The sequence below is a fragment of the Protomyctophum parallelum genome (assembly GCF_964188405.1).
Source record: "Protomyctophum parallelum genome assembly, chromosome: 15".
NCBI lineage: Eukaryota > Metazoa > Chordata > Actinopteri > Myctophiformes > Myctophidae > Protomyctophum > Protomyctophum parallelum.
The window spans coordinates 17748260-17772280 of NC_139710.1; the positions used below are offsets into that span (position 1 = coordinate 17748260).

General features: G+C 42.7%; 2 protein-coding genes across 2 annotated transcripts in view; both read left to right on the plus strand.

The window, feature by feature from the left end:
* Positions 1–2623, plus strand: part of znf366 (zinc finger protein 366) — a gene marked incomplete at its 3' end in the record, with an annotated part of 10150 nt that extends 7527 nt beyond the window's left edge. Inside the window, exons 5-7 of the mRNA XM_083783347.1 lie at positions 1–82; positions 1627–1801; positions 1911–2623. The exon at positions 1–82 is cut by the window's left edge and continues 110 nt beyond it. Coding sequence (XP_083639473.1) covers positions 1–82; positions 1627–1801; positions 1911–2623 — 970 coding nt within the window. The remainder of the gene's footprint in view (positions 83–1626; positions 1802–1910) is intronic.
* Positions 2624–10666: 8043 nt separating this feature from the next.
* On the plus strand, positions 10667–22002 carry mrps27 (mitochondrial ribosomal protein S27). The gene is made up of 11 exons (XM_083784074.1): positions 10667–10750; positions 11055–11132; positions 13784–13854; positions 14122–14180; positions 14502–14616; positions 14857–14935; positions 15280–15395; positions 16050–16152; positions 17484–17626; positions 21110–21292; positions 21500–22002. The coding sequence occupies exons 1-11, from the start codon at positions 10678–10680 to the stop codon at positions 21770–21772; spliced, it is 1293 nt and encodes a 430-aa protein (XP_083640200.1). The 5' UTR covers positions 10667–10677; the 3' UTR covers positions 21773–22002.
* The last annotated feature ends 2019 nt before the right edge of the window (positions 22003–24021 follow it).

Sequence of the window (24021 nt, forward strand, 5' to 3'; positions counted from 1 at the left end):
GTGCTTCAAGAGCTTTGTCCAAAAACAAACCCTCAAGGCCCACATGATCGTCCATTCAGACATCAAACCCTATAAGTGCAAGGTGGGTCACGGGGCTGCATTCGTGTTGTTGCATGCCAAATTAACCCAATGCCTGGCCTGCGAAAACCCACAGTGCTAATAGGACTCCAGCTATCCATTATCATCTTGGCAATTATTGCCTTTTCGATTAGTTGATTTTTCCACGAATCAACAAATTTACACTAAATATTTTTTATAGATTTATTGTTTTACAATCAACTAAATCAATTAGTAGATTAACTACTTAAGTCCTATTTAAGTCTTTGTTGTACAACGGTTTCAGGAAAATAGCAGATTTACAAGCTCGCATACATTTTTTTATATATTTGAAAATGATTTATTTTTATTTTTATAATCAATTAAATTAATTATTTGAATTAACTGTTGTTCCCCCTACTGTATTTTAACGATATGAACCACACACAAATGTCTGTTTGGTGACATGTGGCTAAAAGAATGTGACGGATTGTGAGCTGGTGTAGCAGCGCTACACCAACACATGACAAAGCATGAAATAGTGGTTAATATCCAAAAGTAGTTATACTATGAAAGGGTCTCTCTGCACTGTTTTGGATGTGTCTGCGTGACCTTGGAGCACGCTAGGACGACTGCAGTGATGACCAGATAGCAGAGAGAGAGGCTTTTGGCAGTGGAAGCCTCCTTGTCCATAGGAAGGATATCGCTGCACAAACTGCCTCTCTAACAATGGCTCCCAGCCTCCCCGGAGAACAAGGCCCGCAAATAGATTTCATCTCGCTTTCTCTGCTGCTGGAGGGAGCTTCCTGTTTTCTCACGGTCCTCTTGGACAGTTTACAGTCCCTCTCTCCTCCTGAAGGAAAGGACCACCCTAATAAAAAAGAATGCAGAGGAAGGACAGCGCAGGAGTTGCCCTTCCCTGTTCTCCTCCAGCCCCTGTCTCGCTGTGGCTTCCTCTCTCCTGTGCATGCGCACGTGTGTGTGTGTGTGTGTGTGTGTGTGTGTGTGTGTGTGTGAGAGAGAGAGAGAGAGAGAGAGAGAGAGATGGGGGGAAGCAAAAGAGAGAGCTAGAGGAAGACAGGGAGAAAAGAGAGGGCGTGTTTGTGTATCTGAATGAGTGCCTGGACATTCATTCATGATTACGTATTGTTGTACGACTTTGCTGAGAAAATTAGTCTTCTGTAGTTGTCGGACAGAAGGGGAAGTTTAATAAAAATGAACATTGTTGGCCTATTGTTTTGGTGGCTTTAAATAGTGTTTACTACAGAATGGAATGTTACTGTGTTTCAAAGAATGCAAATCCAATCATTCAGAACTTGGACAGCCACCCTTATTGTTGTACAAAATGCTATGATTCAATTGACAATCAGCAGATGATGTGCACAGATGTGGATGTTTGTACACACGCTGATGGTGTCTCATTTGCTTAATATTTTCTGTGCATGTGCAGCTCACATTGGATTCATATGAAATATAATTCTTATAGCATGTTGATTAAACTGTTTGATGCAGTGTGTGTGTGGGGTGTGGGGGGGAAATGTCCTGCACTCCTCTCTCAGCAGTTGGATTGTTGTCTCCTGTGTCTTTCAGCTTTGTGGCAAGGAGTTCAACAGGATGCATAACCTGATGGGCCACATGCACCTCCACTCGGACAGCAAGCCCTTCAAATGCCTCTACTGTCCAAGCAAGTTCACCCTGAAAGGAAACCTCACCAGGCACATGAAGGTTAAGCATGGCATAATGGACAGAGGGCTGGACGCAAGATGTAAGGATTCTCATTTGATCAAATGGAGCACTGTCTGATATGTTGTTTCCACTATACTATTACCTGCCAAAATCAATGTGACTTTCTGTCTGTTTTTATCTCATGCCAGTTTTCAGGCGAAGAGGACGATTCTGCCTGGCCGGCCCACTGGGCCTCTTGACCCGCTTCAGCCAAGAGGAGCCCTTCGACCTTTCCCAGAAGCCTCCGGGCCTGCCCGGCCTCCGGCTCTCCCAGTCGGACGGCGAGAGCGTGCCTGGAAGCTCGTGTCACGACGAGGAGGACGAGGAGAGTTTTTACAGGCGGAGCCAGTACAGCCCGGAAGTGGACCAGCACGAAGCAGCGGGCCGCGGCCAATACATCGCAGAACTAGAGCAAGGAGGCGCAGGCTACCCGCCTGAACTTAAGGCAGGAGATGCACAAAATCAGGCATACCGGCATCATGAGGCAGGTGACCAGGAGCGCCACAATGCCCATCAGTCTGAGACTGAGTCAGAAGAACAAGGCGAGCACTACATAGATACTGCAGCCGGCCAGCTGCGTCAGCCCCAGTCGGGGGAGACACCTGAGCCGTCCGACTCAGAGCTAGGCGACCAGATGTACCAGCGTGAGTTAGGCAGCAGACAGTTGTACGGCTATCATTCAGATTCAGAACTGGGAGAAGAGACTTACCAGCAGCAGCAGCTGGACGCAGGTCAACAGGAGAGGGAGAGCTACGGTGTCAGCAGTATGAAGCACCCTGAAGCAGGAGGGAAACAGAGCGAGTTAGTGCCATGGGATGAGGATAAGAAAGAGGAAGAAGATGCAGGGATTGGAGAATGCTGAAGTTGTGATGATCACACCGTAGGCATGCAGACCGTCAGAGACGTGAGGGAGGAAAGTGTGTAAGATTTTCCTGGTTCTGACCTGAGATCAGATTCTAAAAATGTCTTCTACATCCTGGCAGTTTTCTGAAAAAGCTATGTTTCTATGCCAGTCGTTCTTCGATTTTTCAAAAATAGCAGACCTACAAGCTTGTAGATCTGCTATTTTTCAATAGCTAAAGCATAGCATAATGCTAACACCAAAAGGGGTTCCCGCCCAAAATGGGTTAAGGTTAATGTTGTTTCTGAAGGATGTGACGACATGAACAGAAAATGGTGTACGTTTATATTAAGAGGTGTATACAATGGCAACATGGAAGGGTCAAAGTAACGCAAATTAACATGAAATTTGAGGATAAGATGCTGTGAAGTTTATTGTACTGTACATATGAACAATTACATTACAAATGGCAAACACTGACATAATGTTTATGTACAGTATGTTGAGGCTTATTGGGTTATAGCTGTAAATGTAGAAATATTAAGAATATAAATAATTATTTCGATTTTTTGAATAAATATATATTTTTCAATATTAACTGATCGCATGAGTTCATAATTTAATTTTTACAATCTCCATTTTTTGTAATACAGGATCTCAAACTTAAAGATCTGATTACTAATAGTTATACTGATCACTGATATGTCCATTTTGCTATTCCTTTGTGGGACATTTTAGCCTACTTTTTTTTTTGGGAGCAGCAATAATATTTTTTGATAGACCAGCAAATGCTTGAGTTATTGACAATGACATAAATAAATAGATCAAATCTAACTGTGAGCCTATTTATGGAATAAACTGTGATTTTGAAAGAATGAACCTCTGTCTGATTCTTTCTACTGTATTACAAAATAAGAAGATATACTGTGTGTATGCTTGCATAATGACACGTCTATTTCAATATGTGTGGAGCAGAATTGAGAAGGTTATATTCACAAAATGTGATTGACAACATATCATAGGCATTAGGCAATAAGGCACGATGAACGAGCATAAGGTAAATAAAGTCAGATGACCTCGGCAAAATGAGTGTTTTAGTTTTTTTTCTTTTTTGCTTAAGTCAAAATGTTCTTTCCTGAAAGCCTTAAAAATGAGACATAGGAATTATGCTATGAGGCTTACTTCAATACACTGTTAAATTAAATCATTAAAAACTATAGTCTCTATTCTGGGCATGTTACAATGGCCGAACAAATAGCAAGTGGTCAAAAAGTAATCATATTGCATCGCTTACAAATACTGTACAATTACAGCAATTACAGTATTAATCTGTTACCAATTGCTTTCCAACATCACTAGTCATATGCAATATGCATTGGTTACATGCAGGTAATTACTGTAGAAATCTGCGACTGACTACATTGTTTACGTAATCGTCTTCGCCCTGTTTGGGAGTGGGAAGTATGAAGGGGGAAGTATAAAATGAATACTTATATATACTCATAAATATCAAAATGTCTCATAAACATCCTTCTAATGATGATTCATACAGAACTTTAATGGAATCCTGTAGCCAAATTATACTGTACTATATTATCCACCTGCAGCATTATTATAGAGCCAGAGACTGTCGCTGTGAAGTTCAAAGGCTGGCCTTTCTTATTTACTGTTTTTACCAAAGAGAGGAAGGGGAAGAGAAAACACCTCTCTCTCCCTCTTCTCTCTTTCAGGTTGTGATCAAACAGACGAGAAGAACACAGTGGGTGTCCCAGACAAAAGGCTTCATGTGTCTATGTGACTGTGTCTGTGTAGAAAGCACATTGATCACCAAAGCAGTGCGCGCATGTGTGTGTGTGTGTGTGTGTGTGTGTGTGTGTGTGTGTGTGTGTGTGTGTGTGTGTGTGTGTGTGTGTGCGTGCGTGCGTGTGTGTGTGTGTGTGTGTGTGTGTGTGTGCAAATCAAATGGTCTGAACACCTATTTATAACATTAAGGCCCTCATTTATCAATCGAGTGTAAAATCTGCCACAGATTCGAGTGCAGGTTTCGTAGTACACCCATGTCGCCACGGCATTTATAAAGTGATCGCAAACAGCTGATCCTTCCTTAATTTCGTTCTGACGTTAATAAATGTGACGGCTGAAATCTATCTGGCACGCCCTATTAAATCAAGCCTCGCCCTCGTTTTTGCGACATGAACAACGGCAATACGTTTCCTGAAACCATGGTTACATGAAAAAATAAGTTTCTCCCGTGCCTTGCTGCCCGCCTCACCCCCCTCTCTCATACACACGCACAGACGCACAGCACGCACACTTGCAAGCCCAACTAACTGGTGTGTTGTTAAATAAATAAAGAACGAACACCTGCATGAATTAAATAAAGTTGTAGGCCTACCCTGTCTGTTTCCCTCTCACCTCGCTTGCCTTGCTGTCATGCACGCACGCACCTACATGACACATTCAATAAAGCTGTCTGTTTCTCCTCTCGCTTCGCTTCCCTTGCTGCCTGCCTCACCCCCCGCACGCACGCACGCACATATCGCTATTTGCAAGCAACTTTCACTGTGTATTGTTAGTTGTATATTAAATTATTAAAGTATTTTTAATTTAATATACAACAAGATATATTAGTGAACGAAAACCTGAACCTGTGAACCATAATTAAATAACAAATAGGCACACACACGCTGCTGTTTTGTAGGTGCTCCTCCTGTCCTGTCTGTCTGTCTGTCTGTCTGTCTGTCTGTCTGTCTGTCTGTCTGTCTCTCTCTATCACAGTGGTCCGTCCGTGACCAACTGACCATGCACGTTCGACAGTCTATTTAGATTGCCTCGCAGTCGTTAGTCACTGCAGTGGCCGGGCTGTCAACTGTCATTATATGAATGTGCAGCCAAAACCGTATATAGCCTCATGTGTGGCTGGTGGTGGGCTGGCAGGCCATATACCTATATCTCCGATGCAGTTCCCACTTGCGCTGGCAGCCTGGCACGGTACATTTGGCATTCGAGCGACACGTCGGGTTTATTATATTGTACATAACCACATACCGTACGTAACTCCAGAAAGACATGGGCCTGCTGTAGATTAGGCTACAGTAGGCTATACCACGTTGGGACTCTCCGCAGCTGAGCTGCAGCACTGCTGCACTATACTCTCCAACGTCCCTTCATGGAAATATTTCAGCACAGACAGCCCAAATCCTCGCATGTATGCGCTCATGCAAAACACTGTTTAAATGGCTTACGCATCTCTTGCAACATTGTTTTTAATTGCGCGATTTTATCTCCTACTAATTTCATATGACACATGTATTCCTTAACATTTTTATTTATGTAGCCCATATACATTATACATACCTTTTATATAAACATTTTAGGAGTGAATACATAGGCCTATATGTTTAGATGCCTGTGACAGCCTCTCAGCTGGTCAAACAATGCTGCTCCGCTGTTCTACGACAGAAAAACATCCATGGACAAAGCTATACGCCAGCTGCCGACCAGACGTGACTTTTTGTCCTACTCAAGTTCAATTTCAAGCTTTGCCGGAAATGGTAAATGCCGAAAATGTCGGTAATTTCGGCGTGCACCCATATTTTGGCGTACGCACGGTTGATAAATGAGGGCCTAAGTGTGTCACAGTGTTTAGATTATAAACAAAAGAACATGTTTAATCGCCGGTATCACTTGACTTTTTAAATACTAAACACATTCATTTATGTGTTTAGGTATACAATCAAGTCAGTCATGATGTTTGAGGTGTACTCGTGTTCTAGTGTATTTTAATAAAACATAGGCTAAATAAACATTTGGCATTTCATTATTACACACTGGTGTTTTGGTTTTAAACGCATCACATGTTCCAGGATTTTACAGTGATGTGTCAAGGTCAAGTGTATGTATATGTCCCAAGCTGGGCAATTCATTTTACAGCAGATAAAAAAAGCTCTACTAGACACAATACAGTAAACATACAACAACAAGAACAACAACAGACATACGTATACAATATCACAAGATACAGATCATTACCTTTAAATATAAAGTGTAACTAACTATATCTATCCTCACCACCCACCCCAGAAACTTGTACGGCAGCTACCTCCTACTTCCCCCATTCATGGCCCGGATGGAGGCAGGTATAAAGGAGAATTTATACCTGTTATTTTTAGTGACAGGGGTCTTTAACCACCAGTGTGTGTGTGTGTGTGTGTGTGTGTGTGTGTGTGTGTGTGTGTGTGTGTGTGTGTACTGTGTGTGTACTGTGTACGTGTGTTATTATGTTCAAATTACTCTAGATGTTTTCGAATTAGCCCGTCCATACCATAACGATAGCTACTATATCTATGAAAAATAAATATGTGATTTAAAATGGTCCACACAGCTATTTTCTCCTCATTTGGTTAAGGAATTTAAAAACATAATCAATGATTGTACATACTATTATGTATGTACATTGTACAAATGTTCATACATTTTCCACAAATAGAGAAGTTATTTGTCATAACTTGCTCATTTTTGTTCACAAAGCCTAAAAGCCAAACATAAAGGCAATTTCTAAATATGTTCCAATGTGCCAAAAACACAAATACAAATCACAATTATTTGTATGACAATTAATTTGACCTAGCAATGAGACTCAGAGCATTTCACGTAAACGTTAAGCAATTTCTTTTCAGGTAAATTGCAGAACACAAGCTTCTCTATTTTCACCAAGGGGGACCACCACCTTACCCTGAGGATGAAACTGCAAATGTTTTGAGGAAGTTCTCACATCCTCCTCTCCTTTCCTTCTCCTCACCTTCACATTTCAATCCCAACCACTGGCTCATCATGCAAAGACAGTGGAAACTGAAGCCTCAGACCTAGAATCAGCTCAGCTCTATCGTCTGGTATCCTTAAAACAACAACTGATCTCATATCTGTGCCTTTTCTTTCAGGCTGGAATGGAATCTCTCATGGTGAACTGAAACTTTTAGACCCATGACAGGATGAACGGATTGCATGCACACACTCGGACCCCCACAGACAGACCTACGCACGCACATGCACACACACGCACGCACGCACGCACACACACACGCACCGCACACACACACACACGCACGCACGCACGCACGCACGCACGCACGCACGCACGCACGCACGCACGCACGCACGCACGCACGCACGCACACACACACACACACACACACACACACACACACACACACACACACACACACACACACACACACACACACACACACACACACACACACAATTGTATGTACAGGCGCATGTGACACAGGGGACAGTAAAGTTTGCTCTGGTGGGAAAATGTCTCATGTCGTTAAAAGGTTTGATGTTCTGCTTTCCGATAAGAAGTTAGTGGTAGGCCTATTTGTGTTGTAAGATGGGATCAATTTGATAGACATGAATGGCATGAATGGTAAATTATATGGTCATTGGTCAATATGGAAAATGATTGGGAATATAGCAGGTCTCTTTGAAATTGAGGGCTATAAATCAATTGTGAACAGTTACAGTATGCAGGGGATTTCAAACTCAGATAGAAGAAGATTTTACACTTTGGTTGCTCTTTCCTGCACCCTTTATTCTTGTTTGCTGTGGTTTTGTTGTTTTGAATGTTATGCTATCTATGCTGCTGCATTGTCTGTAAGGAAGCCATACAATAATGTAACAAATTATTTAAAAGTGATATGCAAATAGTAATCGACCAAAATGTTGATATTTAATACATTATGTCTGACGCTAAACTTCTCTAAACTCTTTATTATAACTGGAAACTAGAGTAACACAGGTTGAGGAAGCAATGGAGAGATAAAGGACTGTCCCTTGTTGAAAGAGGATTCAGAAACAATGATATTTTATTTTTATATTGATTTATTTGATCTATCTATCTATCTATCTATCTATCTATCTATCTATCTATCTATCTATCTATCTATCTATCTATCTATCTATCTATCTATCTATCTATCTATCTATCTATCTATCTATCTATCTATCTATCTATCTAATGTATATAATAGTTTATTTGTCCACTAGTTCCAGTTGACGTGGGCACGTGGCTCTCAGGTAATATTCACTTCCTGTTTTGGTAGTCAGTGAGTGAACGAAACGGTGCAAACAATTCTTCCTGCTATTGTTTAACCACCCAGACTCAACCTGTAACCTTATTTGGCCTTTTGACAAGAACGCTACTTACTGTACAGTATAGGCTAATTACAGCCAAATTAGGCTGTCCCTTAAAAAAACTAAACAAAAATGACAACGGCTGACATACTTTAAAAGATACAGAGCATTTCAATAGCACAAATAGGCCTTGTTAGGTATTTTCTGTAGTTTTGTGGGTCATGAAGTCCTTTGGGCCTTTTAATCTTATGGCGTCTAGTTAGTAGGAATTATTATTGCACTGTCTGTCTCGCTCTGCGAGCCTGCCCCGTAACTGACCTTGACGGCCGGGCGCTCCGTTATCAGCTCGTTGCCATAGCCACCTGCCCAGCCTCTGGGCTTTCCCGGACTATACTTGAGTTATGAACTACAAGTCATTCAAAACTACATATCCCATGCATTGATTAAGAGGCTTCTCGGTTTGCCACGTCCGTGTATGCTGTATGTGAATCCTTTTCTTTCTCTCATGAATCAATATAAAATATGGCTAAAACCTCACTTTGAATTGGACTTCCCTTCTGTGGTGGACTCAGGTAACATTTTGGTATTTATAAGGTAATTATCCTAGAGTAACATTGTTCATATTGGCTATTTACTTAAAGTATCCTGGTTAAAGCTAAGCTAAGTATATATTGTAATTTGATTACTTCTAAAAGTATTTCTAGAGTTCCGGTGTTCCAGGAGCTCTCTCAGCACTCTAGTATCATAGCTCTGCTGTCGAAGCTATTTATAGTAACTATTTTATACAGTCCTTGTCTTTATAGTCTTTAAAGCATATGGTGGGAAAAATACCCATCAGGCCTACTCTGGACAAATGCACCAAGTCTCTGTCTGTCTGTCTGCCTGTGTGTGTGTACTGTTGTAATCCACGTAACTCGAGCACCGTTCGCCCCACCGACTTCAAACACGCGGTCCACCACCCCACCAGTGCAGTGCCCAGTGTCGAGTCGGTCGGACCCACGGTTGTCCAGAACCGCCCCAAAAAGGCCTCTTCCCAGGCTCTGGACAGGGCCCCTGCCCAGTGTCCATATATGGAGCTGGCTGCCTGACAAAGAACTCCATATATGAACATAAAAGGGACACAGACATAATATCTGGGTGGGGCATGCATTTCCAATTTGCATCGTTCCAAGTAGGCAAGTGCCCAACGGGCACCACTCTAGTAGTAAGAAATAAATAAAGTGTGAGCTTGTAGATCTGCTACAATTTGAAATAGCTAGGGACCTATAGGAATGTAGTGGAGTCTAACGTACAATATTTCATTTGAAATGTAGCAGGGATAGTCAAGTATCCAAAAAAATACTCAAGTAAATTGCAGTACTCAACTTCATTACTGTCCACAACTGCTAATAACAGTTATCCCCCCCCCCCCACCCCCTCCTACACACACACACACACACACACACACACACACACACACACACACACACACACACACACACACACACACACACACACACACACACACTACATTCGGGCCCTTGAACAGAAAGTTGTCGTCGAGGAACAGTAACAAGATGTTCTGTATTAATGTTTATTTACCTCCAGGCTCCATGCTTCAACAGGACTGTCTTCTCTTCGTCCAAATGGCGCCCTCAACTGTTACAGAACCGATATGTCCAGTCCACCCATTATTGTGTACATTTAATTCTCAGCCTAAAAAGTAGTCCTCTATTGATCTATTATATAATATAACCGATGAATCGAGTCATATCGTTAGACGTATCAACTTGGGCACAATTGGATTTATAACTACCAAGAAATAAACAAACAACAAGTCTTCATCTTGTCCAAAAACTGTCCCAAAATAGATCCTCTAAGCCTCAGTAGGTGGCGGTAATGCAACAAATACGCCAGGCATACACGACACCAAAGAAACAAGAAAGAATAAGAACAAGATGGCAGCCTCCGTGTTGCAACGCTGTTTCACTGCAGCTGTCAAAGTTAAAAGTATAACTCCCACTTTTACTGGTAAGTCTTCTTACAATTAACTGAGGACCTCTGTGGCAGCACTTCACATTTGGGCAAAGTTTCAAATAGCTTGCCCTTGCTTGCCCTTGATTGCCCCAAGCTGTTTACAATGAAGTGCTTAAGCTAACCTTAGCATGCCAGCTATACTGTTGTGATCATCTCTGTTTCAAGGTCCTCATAATTAGAATTATTTTTGACTGGGACTTAAAGGCAGTTTAACTCATTACTAATCTGTTAAACGTAGTATTACTATTTCTCTTACATATAGTGTTTAAATTATGCAATTTTGATGTCTTGATTACAGCAAGGAGGTGTTTGCTCTCCGCAGCATACACAGACACCACACTATGGGAGTCGAGAGAGAAAGACCCCCAGAACTTGGGTAAGTGATTCATATTGATCTCCAATATACTGCACATTATTACCGACATCAATTACAACTGTATGTATATTGATGGAACCTCCATCCATGGGAGTCTCAGGATTTGGGTTACAGACTGGTTACAGTAGTCACTCTTTTGTGTGTGCTCTATTTTGTTTTTGTGTACCCACTACCCTCCATCTACCTATGTACTGTAGATCATATTTTAACTCTGGGAGTGTACAAATGGATGAATTAGCACTGTGCTAAAACAAAACTACATCGCATGGATGCACCTGGGACGTATCCTCTCCTCAGTGATGTATCCCAGGTAGCCCCTCTCGGGGACACCCCCCTGGTTGAGCTCCTTTCATCGTTCACCCGTAGGGTCCCTCTGCAGTTCGTAAGCACCCAATAGAACACAGCTGTACATACGATCCGTGCAGGCCGTGCTGCGGCCTTTTGGTGGTGGTGAGATGTTTCAAAAGAAGCATATATCAACTATAGGAGACAACGGAAACGTGAGAGAATTTATTTGGCGCAGAAGCCGTTAAGTATTTTTATTTTTTTGACTGTTTTGGTAGCCCTACAAGTCAGAACCCAATGGTACTGAAGTTTCTGACATTTTGGAGACCCAGTAGCCATGGGGTCCTATTCCACCTCTACCCTGCCACCTGGTACGCGGACATAAATAAACATAAATACCGTGGATACGTCCTGTCTGCGCTGTTTGAGGGCTTTTGTTCGTTTGAGGGCTTCTGAATGTGTGAACTATAAGTACCTATAAATACCGCTGCGAATTCTCCTGTGCCGCGGAAGCCGTTCAGTATTTTTAATCTTTGTTTGACCGATTTGGTCGCTTTGATTCTTCTCTTCCTACCTTGTTTATTGACACCTAATTGTACCGCCTATCTGGCTAGCTAGTGGCTATAGCTATGACAGAGCAGATCAGAGGCAGGAACGTAGCCACGCACAAGCCAACCGCACAGCGGGAGGCGGTACAATAAACGGTAAATAAACAAGGAAGGAAGAGAGTAATCAAAGCGACCAAATCGGTCAAACAAAGATTAAAAATACTTAACGGCTTCCGCGGCACAGGATAATTCGCAGCGGTATTTATAGGTACTTATAGTTCACACATTCAGAATAACTCAAACGAAAAGAAGCCATCAAACGGCGCAGACACGAAGTATCCGACGATATTTATGTCCGCGTTCTATCATTTCAATACGAAAACACAGTAACGCACAGGGACCCCACGGGTAGCCCGGTTCGGCACGAATCGATTGGGCTGACCCAGGGGGTTCCGAGAGGGGCTAACCGTTTTGGCTGCTCTGAAATTCTCTCTTCCTTCCTTCCTTGACTTCCCATTGTACCGCGTCCCGCACCGAGAGTGGCTAGCTGCGCGTCCCTACGTTCCTGCCTCTGATCTGCTCTGTCTCAGCTAGCCTCTCTCGGTGCGGGAGGCGGTACAATGGGAAGTCAATAAGGAAGTCAAGGAAGGAAGGAAGAGAGAATTTCAGAGCAGCCAAAACGGTCAAACAAAATACTTAACGGCTTCTGTGCCAAATTAAAATTCTCTCACGTTTCCGTTGTCTCCTATAGTCGATATATGCTTCTTTTGAAACATCTCACCACCACCAAAAGGCAGCAGCACGGCTTGCACGGATCATATGTACAGCTGTGTTCTATTGGGTGCTTACGAACTGCAGAGGGACCCTACGGGTGAACGATGAAAGAAGCTCAACCGGGGGGGTCCCGAGAGGGGCTATATCCCAAGTTCATCTGGGTTTCGGGTCTCCCATCTCATCATACCCCTCACTCAAGTGACCCAGCAGGGGTGATCAAGTCCCGACTTACGTCCCAGTAGCTACCCTCGATCAGTCCCATTAGGGAAAATCCAGGGCCACACAATCCGTTCCTGCTGAACTACTCTATTCCGGCGCATGGAAGGACTAGGCTCTGTGCATGGGTTGACTCCTGTCCGGGCCCCTCCTACGTCTCACTAGGTCCACTCCTGCTCTCACCAGGTCCAGCCCCTGTGCGTTGCACCAGACTCCCAGCACCAGGCACTTCATTCAGGAATAGTGGATTCTCGAGCCGCAATGGTTCCGCAGGCTCCACCTAGCCCATGGTGGTGGCGCAGGCTCTGCTTGCGGCTTGAATGGCCCTCTTAAAGGCCTCACCATGGGTGTGTTGGGCTTCTTCCTCAAGGAAGACACAGGCTGGGGGGCGCCAACCCATACTGCTCCCAGGTGCCGTCTACATTCCGGCTGCCACCCGTCTCTCCGGTGGTCACCAGACTATTCCTGGTTGTCACGTAGTCTATTCCTATGAGTCACTATAAATAGAATAACTAAAACAAAGATACATCGCATGGATGCACCTGAGACATATCCTCAGTGATGTAATGGAATATACTGTGTGGTTACATATTAAGGGCTGACAGAGATAAATATCCATATCGGCGCTCGTCTGCTGCAGTCACCTTGACAACTGACAAGAGTGTGCACACTTGAATTAATGTCATTACAAAGTGTTCATGTGTGTGCGCTTGATGAACACAGGGTGGCAGTATCACAATGTCTTTTCTCCATGAGTATTCAACAACAGCCTGTAAAATGTCATGGTGTTATATGTATTATATACAGTATATTTCTTTGTCTTGACAGCTCTTTTAGCTGCATCCATGGACAGGACGTATGAGAGGAAGTTGCCCGTTAGCTCGGTGACTATATCACGGGTAAGATGTGTGTGCTGAAATATATTTTAGTTCAGGAATTAGATGGTAGTTGGAGGCACCAGGGGAAACGCATAATTAATAATAATGGATAGATTCTTTATTTCTGTGTCATGCACCAAAGGTGCCCAGCCAAACATTGACTTACAGGACACAATAACGCATTGCATAGGTGTACAATTATAAACCTAATTCTTTCATAATCATCCAACCAACAAAAGTACTAATATATATTATATTAATTATGTTTTTCTTTTGTTTCCTTTTCAGTTTATTGACAATATAACGTCAAGAGAAGAAGTTGAGCAAGCAGAGTATTACCTTTATAAGTGAGTGGAAACACATGATGAGGAGTATCAAACTTTCTATTTCTTTCACATGCCAGCTTCAGTTGCAACCAGTCGCTGTTTTTGTTATATGTGACATGAAGTTTGTAAAAATCCCATTGAGATCAAATCTTTGCTTCTGGGGGTCCCTGGTACAAAATATATTGAGATTGGGATCGGTGGCCAAATGCATATCATTCTGGGGGCTCCTTGACATGAAAAGGTTTGGGCACCACTGATATAGCAACATACGGTATTCTGAAAACAGTTTTTTAAATTTAAATCGGCCTCAGGTCTTAATAAGTAAAATTCTTCCCCCTGTAGGTTCCGTCATAGCCCTAACTGTTGGTACCTGAGAAACTGGACTATGCATGGATGGATCAGACAGTGTCTCAAATATGGAGCAAGGGACAAAGCACTATACACACTCAAAAACAAGGTACACTCACTCCACACAATAAACCAACACTTAATAATTCACAAGATGTGCTGGACCACACTATGAAATATTATTTCTGTATAATTAATTTTGTGTGTGTGTGTGTGTGTGTGTGTGTGTGTGTGTGTGTGTGTGTGTGTGTGTGTGTGTGTGTGTGTGTGTGTGTGTGTGTGTGTGTGTGTGTGTGTGTGTGTGTGTGTGTGTGTGTGTGTGTGTGTGTGTGTGTGTGTGTGTGTGTAGGTTCAATATGGAATGTTCCCAGATGACTTCACTTTTAACCTACTGATAGATTCATACATTAAGGAGGAAGACTTCAAAGGTAATACGGTACATTGTATTTACTATTTGTTGCCGTAATGTTTTCCTATGATTATAATAGAAGATTAACAGAAGGATTATTTTCCAACTGGTGACATTAAAAAAAACGGACTGTTACTGTAAGGACATTGAACTGTTTTTGTTCAACTTGTTAAAGTGATATTTCACTTTCAAAACACCTTTTGGTCATTTTATCTACTGGCTTTTGTGAACAACTCAGACAATTTTTTGACAATGGTTAAAATGGAGTTTGAAGTTACAAGTGGTCCCTCAGGTTTAATGCATATCAAAGGTTGAGAATCACTGGTTTATTATGTTTTTGTTTATTCCTTTTATTATTCTAAGGTGCGTGCTCGGTAGTTGAAGAGGTGATGCTTCAGGAGGCCTTTGACCTTCCATCCACACAGATCCTATCCATGTATGCTTTGTCCAGTTACCTAGCAACCAAGCCACCACTCACTGTAAGGACATTTCTACATTGTTTGTTTGAGTATAGCCATTCTGACTCTGAATAAAATGATAGAATTTTGCAGCATTTACAGTTTAAAATAAGACATTATATAATTATTATTACTATTATATAACAAAAAAGTTATTATGAAAAAGCATTTCATTGAGTTGCAATGAAAGGCACGTGTGTGTGTGTGTGTGTGTGTGTGTGTGTGTGTATATATATATTCTTTCTTATAATTAAACATTTTGTGCATTAAATATTAATTTGGTTTAACCACGCTCCATAGGAGGCGTCACTTGTATAGCTCTATAATTGTTTGACATATGTACATCTGTTAGATGAAAAGGCATGAATGTCATTGTGTTAATCAAGGTGTAGCCTCGGTACCAGGCTTTCATTTTTGTTGGTGCAAAAATGGAAAGCCTGGAGGAACGCATTGGCCGCTCTGGTCTAAAAGTGGGAGTCAACCCTTCCGGGTGGGCGTCGCTCCAAATGATGTGACGTAGCGCTGCACTAGGGGGGAGAGGAGGGGCCGGGGGTGACGGACAGATCGATGAGATCCAATCAGGGCGTGCGCAAATCTCAGCCGCGACCCGCCCCTCTAGACCAGAAACCTAACACGTTAGCTCAGGCTAATCAAGGTGTGTCCTCTAATGTCCAGGTGGCAGAAGAGCGGATGCTGGGCGCTGCGCTGCTGATCGCTGGACTCAAGCAAAACAACACTGTGGGCTTGAGTGCTCAACTTCTTGGCAATTCCCTCCTGGGTGTGTAGTACTGTACATTCTGCTCCATGTCCTTCTCTCATGCTCTACTCTACTAAGCTCATGGGGTTTGGGCTGATTTGTTTAAAATAGTCATGCAAAGATTAATAACTTTAATTGATAATGTTTTTTTTTTTTTTTTTCATTCAGTTTTTATTCATTTTCTGATCAAGCAAAACGGAGTGTAATCATTTTACAACATAGAAATGTAACTTAAAACACAGACACACACACACACACACACAACCCCCTCCCTCCCCCCATCCTATTCACAAAATAATCAACCCACAACACATCCATTACATCACCGGGTCAGTTGGTCTGGTCTGGTCAGGTCTGTCCAGTGTCCACATTGAAATTGTGCCCTCTTGGGCCTGATTAATCCTTGCCGATGACAGTTCCAGATATGTCCAGAAAGCTTCGCAGCCAGTGTGTTATGGAAACGTCATGAGGGGGATTCCAGCGTTGGGCAGCGGGCTATGATCTTTTTGGCTGCTGTAAGCCCAGCCAAACAGACCTTACGTATCTTTGCCGTAAAAAATGTATAGATTTTAATAAAAATTATACATTTAAAAAAAAATTATATCTACAAGCTCACAACGCTCCTCGATGCAACACGTTGTGAACTAGTAGATAAGCTATTTCTGCAATCTTTGCCTGAAACGATGTACTGCAAAGTATAAATGGGGCTTAGAATGGAGCGAGCCTTTATCTATTATAATAACTAGAGCGGTGCCCGTGGATCAAGGCCTACTTGGAACGATGCAAGTTGGAAATGAATGCCCCACCCAGTTATTATGTCTGTGTCCCTTTCATGCCCATATATGGAGTCTATGCAGATGTCAGGACACCATTGTGATGTCATAACAGGCCAGCTCCATATATGGAGATCTAGGTGTGATCAATAGGCTAGTTACGTGGATTACACACAGACAGAGACTTGGTGCATTTATAGATAGATACATCTATTAATAATAATGTCTCCTTCTTGGTGTGTGTGTTCCACATAACTGTGTTTTCCACATAACTCGAGCCCCACGACTTCAAATTCGACACACGAGTTCCACACCACCACAGTGGGTGCAGTGCCCGGTGTCGAGTCGGTCGGACCCACGGTTGTCCAGAACTGCCACAAAAGGCATCTGCCCGGGCTTTGGACAGGGCCCCTGCGCAGGATCTCCAACTGACATCGTTACTGACTCGGTGCTCTGCAGCCGGGCACCGGTCTAGTTAAATAAAGGAGTTGGTAGGATAATCACTTAAGAAATAATCGATAGTTAAGGCCTAGTCTAAAATGCTGCTATTGTTCTCTTTTTACCTTTGTTCCTGTCCAGGCAAGTTGGAGATGACAAAGGGAATTAACACCGTTTTCAAAGGCATGCCTCTCATCTGGACCAATGGTTATCTGGGAAGAGCCCTGGCTGTCATGGAGAGAGTGGCCGCCACTCCAGGAGATATCAGGCTGTCCCAGGACACAGTAAGGCCTTGAAATGCAACTCTGATTTCAGCCTTCACGGCCAAAGACAATATTTCCTCCACCATGTATGGGTCATGATCACCTCAGGAAGAAGAGGAACATATCTTGCCGTGGCGTGGGTGGTGCCTAAACCATGTGTTTATTTAGAGTGAGGACAAAGTAACAATGTCCTTTTAGGGGTGTGTGGCTTTCAGATGTGCTAAATTACAGATTATGTTACCATTAGGGGTGCAACGGTTTTCGGTTTAAAACCGAAACCGTTCGGTACGGCATGCACGGTTCAATACGCTCTAATGAACCGCGCTATTTCGGTTTGCATTAATTAATTTCTTACAGCTGCGAAGAATGTATTTCTCGGTCACACACCGGCCTACTTAGAAGTCTAGCACTCTATCGGTCACACACCGTCCTACTAAGAAGTCTAGCACTCTATCGGTCACACACCGTCCTAAGAAGTCTAGCACTCTTTCGGTCACAGAAGTGTAGCACTGTCGGCCCACCCCCTATCCCCCCCACAGACACACACACACACACACACAGAGAGAGACGGCATGATGAGGAGAATCCAGCCCTCGTCTTTAAACAACTTCTTGAAAAGACCTCTCTGTGGAATAATTATTGATCGTCATACACAGAGACACACACACACAGCGGAGTAACCTCGAATGAACAGGCTTCTAAGCACGCATCTTTTTAAGTTTGTTCAGATCTGCTTCTGCATCTGCACTCGCTGTTTGAGTGCTAAAAGGGAGAGAGAGAGCAAAAACAACTCGTTGTTTTTTCGGAGCAGGAGAAGAATATTCCGTCTGAAATGTCCCAACAAAATACTCCTGTCCAATCCATGACTGTAGATAGAAACCCTTCTTCTAATAATATAAGCATAATATCGCATGCAGAGATCTTTATTGTAAACTTTTGTAAATGTTTCTGTGCGACACGGCACTCTGCTGTGAATTCCTCTCCTCTCACTCAGCATGTGCTGCGAGTCTGCACCACGTGTGAGCGCATAGGTGCATTATTTTTCCCTTGAACATAATATTGATGAGGCACATTAAAATAGCAATATAAGGTTTTTTCCCCCCTTTAAAATAATGAAAAGGCAGAAATGCCTAATAAAATAATATATGCTAAAAAAAGAATAAAAGAAAATGCTATAAATAAACTTTTTTGGTGCAAGCCAGTCCCTGGACTTATGTGTGTGGGTATGAGCATGAAAGCAGCATGGATGTTTTTCCACCTGTACCTGCAACCTAACACACACACAAACACACGCACATATTAACTGTATATATGATGATTTTGTGTGTGCCAGGAGGCTACAGTACAGTACAGTAGAGGGTACAGTAGAGGGACCGGCACACAGAACTCTGTCATTTCTCAGCCGTTTCGGACACGGGGCGGCATTTCGGAACCGGCCCGGCACCCTGGGCGCGTTCCTGCCCCCCCCCCCCCCCCCCCGGGAACCCCCACACAGAGTTGCACCACTCACTTCACAAATGTGTGATTTTTTAATTTTACTGTACCGAAACCGAACCGAAACCGTGGCCCCCATACCGAGGTTCGAACCGAACCGTGGTCTAACTGAACCGTTGCACCCCTAGTTACCATTAAGGCATCCCTACAGTTATTGTCAGTATTGTCCTAAACGTAAACTCGCTCTGACTGCCTTTTAGTGAAGATATATCTTAGACATGGAGATGAGGCTGTGGAAATAAGATTTACAACGTTATGGGGTGATCGTCCGTTTTTTACAACTGTCGTACAATGATAGAATAGGACTCAAGAGGTTAATCCTACTAATCTATTTAATATAAGATTAATTACAATTAAACTTTGAGTTTATTCCACAAAACAAATCACATCGTTATTAATCAAAAAAGTAATCAATAGAATAATCGTTAAGAAAATAATCTAATTGTAGTTGTAGCCCTTAAACATTGCATGTACATATCGTTGCTGTCGGGAGGAAACCACCTAACTTCATTTTCGAGGTTTTTTATTTCTTTTTTATTTCTTTTATAAATCAGTGCTATTGAAGACCTTTTGTCTGTGTGTTTAGAAAACTTTGAACCAATGAGAAGTACTAAATGCTTTCGGACAAAACCTTAACTCCATCGGACCCTCAAACTGTATGCTAAAGCAGCTAACTCCACCACCTCTCCCCCTCATGCAAGTAATTGACAATATATGAAGTCACAACACCAACTTTGATGAGGCAGTATTGCTTTGTTTTCAAAATATACGTTTTTCTTCATTTTCTCAAAAATGAACATTCTGGTTTCTTCCCGACAGCAAAGATTTATAGCATAAACAGTCCATTGTTACTCTCCAGGTCGGGCATGTGACGCAGACGGAGTGCTCATCTGCTGAGACGGACCACATGCGCTGTCACGACAGCTGCGTTATTTGCACACACATGCACGTAGCACCTCTAATCCCGTCTGTCCTGTCCAATTCAATAGTTCAGTTAGCATCTAATGAGATTTGGAGAAGCCTGGAGGAGAGTCAAACGTCTGTGAGAATCACCACAATGGAAGCTAAACCCTAGCTGTCACATAGCAGCGTGGCAATAATGTAGAACTGATAAACCTGTGCAGGACGGAGAGGAAATATTAAAGCCCAAATGAGCATGCTGGTGGTGATAATGAGTACCCCAGGGACATGGTTGTGTCTGAAGCTGTCCTGGTTCTGTGTCCTGTTCTGTTATATTGGCGTCCCAGCTTTCCCTGTTTTGTCTGCGTTGCCCGTTCACTAAGTCGTAGTTGGAAACCTTTGGTGCATGCCTGTGTGAACGAATCGGGCATGTGCACTTGGGGTTGGGGTTCAACGTGTTTCAAAAATAAATGGCAAATCTGCAAGCTCACAATATGAGCTATTTTCACCTTCCAATGTCCTGTTTGTCTTGCTTTACAGGTAGGGTAAGGGACAGTTATCCTACGCAGAATAGACATTAGACATAGAAACTAACTTATGGCTGTCCAGTCGATATTGTCATTTTAGTTGTATTTATTGAGGTTGCAGTTGTATTGAACATACCAGTCATAATTCCAGTATTTATTCTCTGTTCTGTCTGGTAAGAACATTTTGGCTCCCCACTACCTGTATCCTCCCTCATAACTGCACCTGCTGTGACCCTTTTAAATGGTAAATACACAACCAGCCAGGTGCTGTCAATCTAAAGCCCCTAATATGCCATCATCATAATGGCTCCTAGAGATTGATTAATTTATTCGTCAAACAATGTAAACGGCACAAAGGTACAGTAAAGCATTTGGGTTCAAAAGGATAACACACAAAGTCCTGGGGAAGTATGCAATAGGGCTTAAGTGGTTAATGAAGGAAGTAAAATATTTCCCCCCAAAATAACGGTTTACTTTTTTAAATTGTGAAATCGATTGAATTCAGGTGAGCTGAGCACACACCCAAGTCAATGCTTTGTGCTTCCCTTGACTGTCTTTCATTCCCATTTTGTTTTTCTTACAGCTGGGCACCCTGAATAGTTGGCTGCAGGAGCTGTCCTCTGTCTCAGATTCTGGCTCCTCTTCTGGAGACTCCTCTTCTGGAGAAGAGTCAGGAGGTGAGGAGGAGCGACAGGAGGAGGCCAAGCTAGATGTGGAGGATGAAGAGGAGCGGATGAAGCTTCCTCTCTATGTCAGCAGATTCAAGGTACAGTAGGTGTTTATTGTATTTATACTACTCATGTTATTTGATTTGGATGTTAGATCATTACAATAAGCAGCCGCATAAGAGTGATCCCTTATTGTCCCCACTGCTAAATGTGTTTGTTGATTTCCATATGAAACAATGGCTCAGAGTGATGTCGTGGAGCTGTGCATCTATGCTAAGTGAGCTATGCCTCCACCCTCTCTCTAGGAACTCTGTGGCCAGCTGTTGTCGCAGGGTAAGGTGGATCCGGCTTCCCTGCATGCTCTTGTGTCTGCAACGGCCCGCCAGGCCCTGGCTACAGCTGAGCAGCCGGATCTGGACCAGTACCAGAGCAGGCTGCAGGACTGGGAGGTGGAGAGGAGACACCTGATGCAGAGGGAGAAGGAGTTCATGCAGATTGCCGAGGAGGTGAGACGGAAGAGGACGGCTGCCAAAGCTGTAGAAAAGCTGCAGAGAGCCTCTGAAGGTGGACATCACTGACCACTTATTGTTCACACAGTTGTATACATTGATTATATTATGCGTGTCCTCTTGGAGATAATTGCAGAGTATTGCTTCATCTCTGAAAAAACTGTAATAGTTAATACGTGATTTTGTCTGTCAAATCAGCTTTAGAGATTTTGTTCTTTTTTTATTTCCTGTAAGGTGTGTTTCTGGTACAAATGAAGGCTTAAATAAATAAAAGAATCATGGATGGTGATGATGACAAATTAGCATGGTGTCAGTTCATTCTCATTGGATGTTGTGGCACATCTACAGTATTTGATGTGTTGTGGACAGTTTTAGTGGAATGTACACACATCAATTGTGAAGTCTAGTGGTCGCTATGACCTCATGTAAGCAAAAAAAAAAACTATGAACAAGCCAGGGAAAATATCTTAAGCATCACATCCTCCCACTCCTTTTCCTCCCCTCTGTCCTAGAAGGTGTGTGTGGAACTGGGATTTTATCTCAAAAGCATCTTTGAACGTTTTCTCCCAGGAGAATGAAAGCCATGTTACACAACCACAGAGTAGAACTGCTGCTCGCCGGTCGAGAGAAAACAGCTTGTAGATCAGCTATTTATTTTATTTAAATAAAAGTTTTCTACAAGACTGCAACAAATTGTACAGTGGGTCTAATCGACAAGCGTTTCCTGCAGGAAAAAGCTTTGCTGGCCGGCAGGAGAATCTCGCAGATTTTTTAAAATACATTAATTTGATTAATTTGTATTCATTATTTCCCTAAAAAAAAGAGAGAAGAGAAGTTTATTCTATTAACGTCTAGAGGTGTGCTGTCATGTCATGCCTATTTCAGCACAGCTTGCGAGCTTATTTCAAACAATTGAAAGTAGTATAATAAAGATTTTCACTTTTTCTTTGGCTTGTCTTGGCACGGTGCCAAAGATGCAGCACCGGGGTAAAAAAGGTCTGCAGGAAACCCCGAAGTATTATCTGCACATCAATCTAAATGCTCCCAGACTCCCACGGTGCACTTCTATTGGAGGTACAATGTTTCAACCGCCAGGCCTTCATGTACATACTGTAAATGACATGCAAGTGTACAGTATGGATCAGGAAATGGACCAGTCCCAAAATAAAAGCTGTAACCCACCTGAAGCAATTGGTATTTATTCATAATCGTTGCTCGTATCTCCATATTTAACTTGGATGAACACTGGATGAGTTCCACCAGTATCTGCTAACTATTTGAGGGTTTTCCTTAGAATCCAGTCACCAGCATCAGTTTTCTGGATGTTCCGGTTATTAAGGAAGGTAATACTCATTATACAGAACTGATGCGGGACGAACCATACGTACCTTAAATAAAATAGTGCTGTGGGTGTATTTAGAGAAGTGTGCACATAATAAATGTTTTGACTTAAACTTTAGTAGCCTATTCATCTACACCTGTCAAGTTTGTGTTGGATGTGCGTACATTACCATGGACTTGTATTTGATTAGTTGCTGACTGGGGGGCGGGGAAGAAAAATCTTTAACTAAAGAATGAGACACGGTTGTGTGATGACGTATGAATGAACGGTGTCTCCACTCTGTATGTACATAGATAAGTTGTCAGTGGAGAGAAAATGGCCCATACCTTTGTGGAGCACATAATGTGTTAATTCCACATTATGTTGTAGCTACGTATTCAGTATTCATGGCATGATCTTAGGAAACAGCCTGGTATGCAGAGCAGGATGAATATGAGGCATACCCACAAACAAGAGCCATTGTAATCCATAGACTGCTTGCCGACTGCTTCCCTGAGAGCTGAGATGCTTTTGCTCACAGTGATGTTTGTGTGTTGATTCAGCATAATAAAGAGAGAAGGTGCAGTTATCAGTGAGTAGACGTGGTCACTGTCGCCTCCCAGACCCTGGTCGAAATGTCCCTTCAAAGGAAATGAATGAACTTAGAACTGAATGGACTGTCCCTGACGAAATGGGAACATAAGTTCTTAAATGGTGTGGTTTATTACTCGCTTATGATGGGGGGGGGGGGGGGGGGGTACGTAGATATAGTATTGGCAAGACACATTGACATCTAACGTTCCACTTGAAAAATACTTATAAGCTAAATAATCTATACCAGTGGTTCCCAAACTGTGCAGTATGCACCCCTTGTGGTGCGCGAGAGCCTTCTAGGGGGTGCGTGACATGAAAAGGCTAATGTTGTTGCTATGGTTTTATTGGGGGGGAGAGTATCTTTATTATTGTTTTGCACTCCGTCCGTCCGTCCGTGTGAACA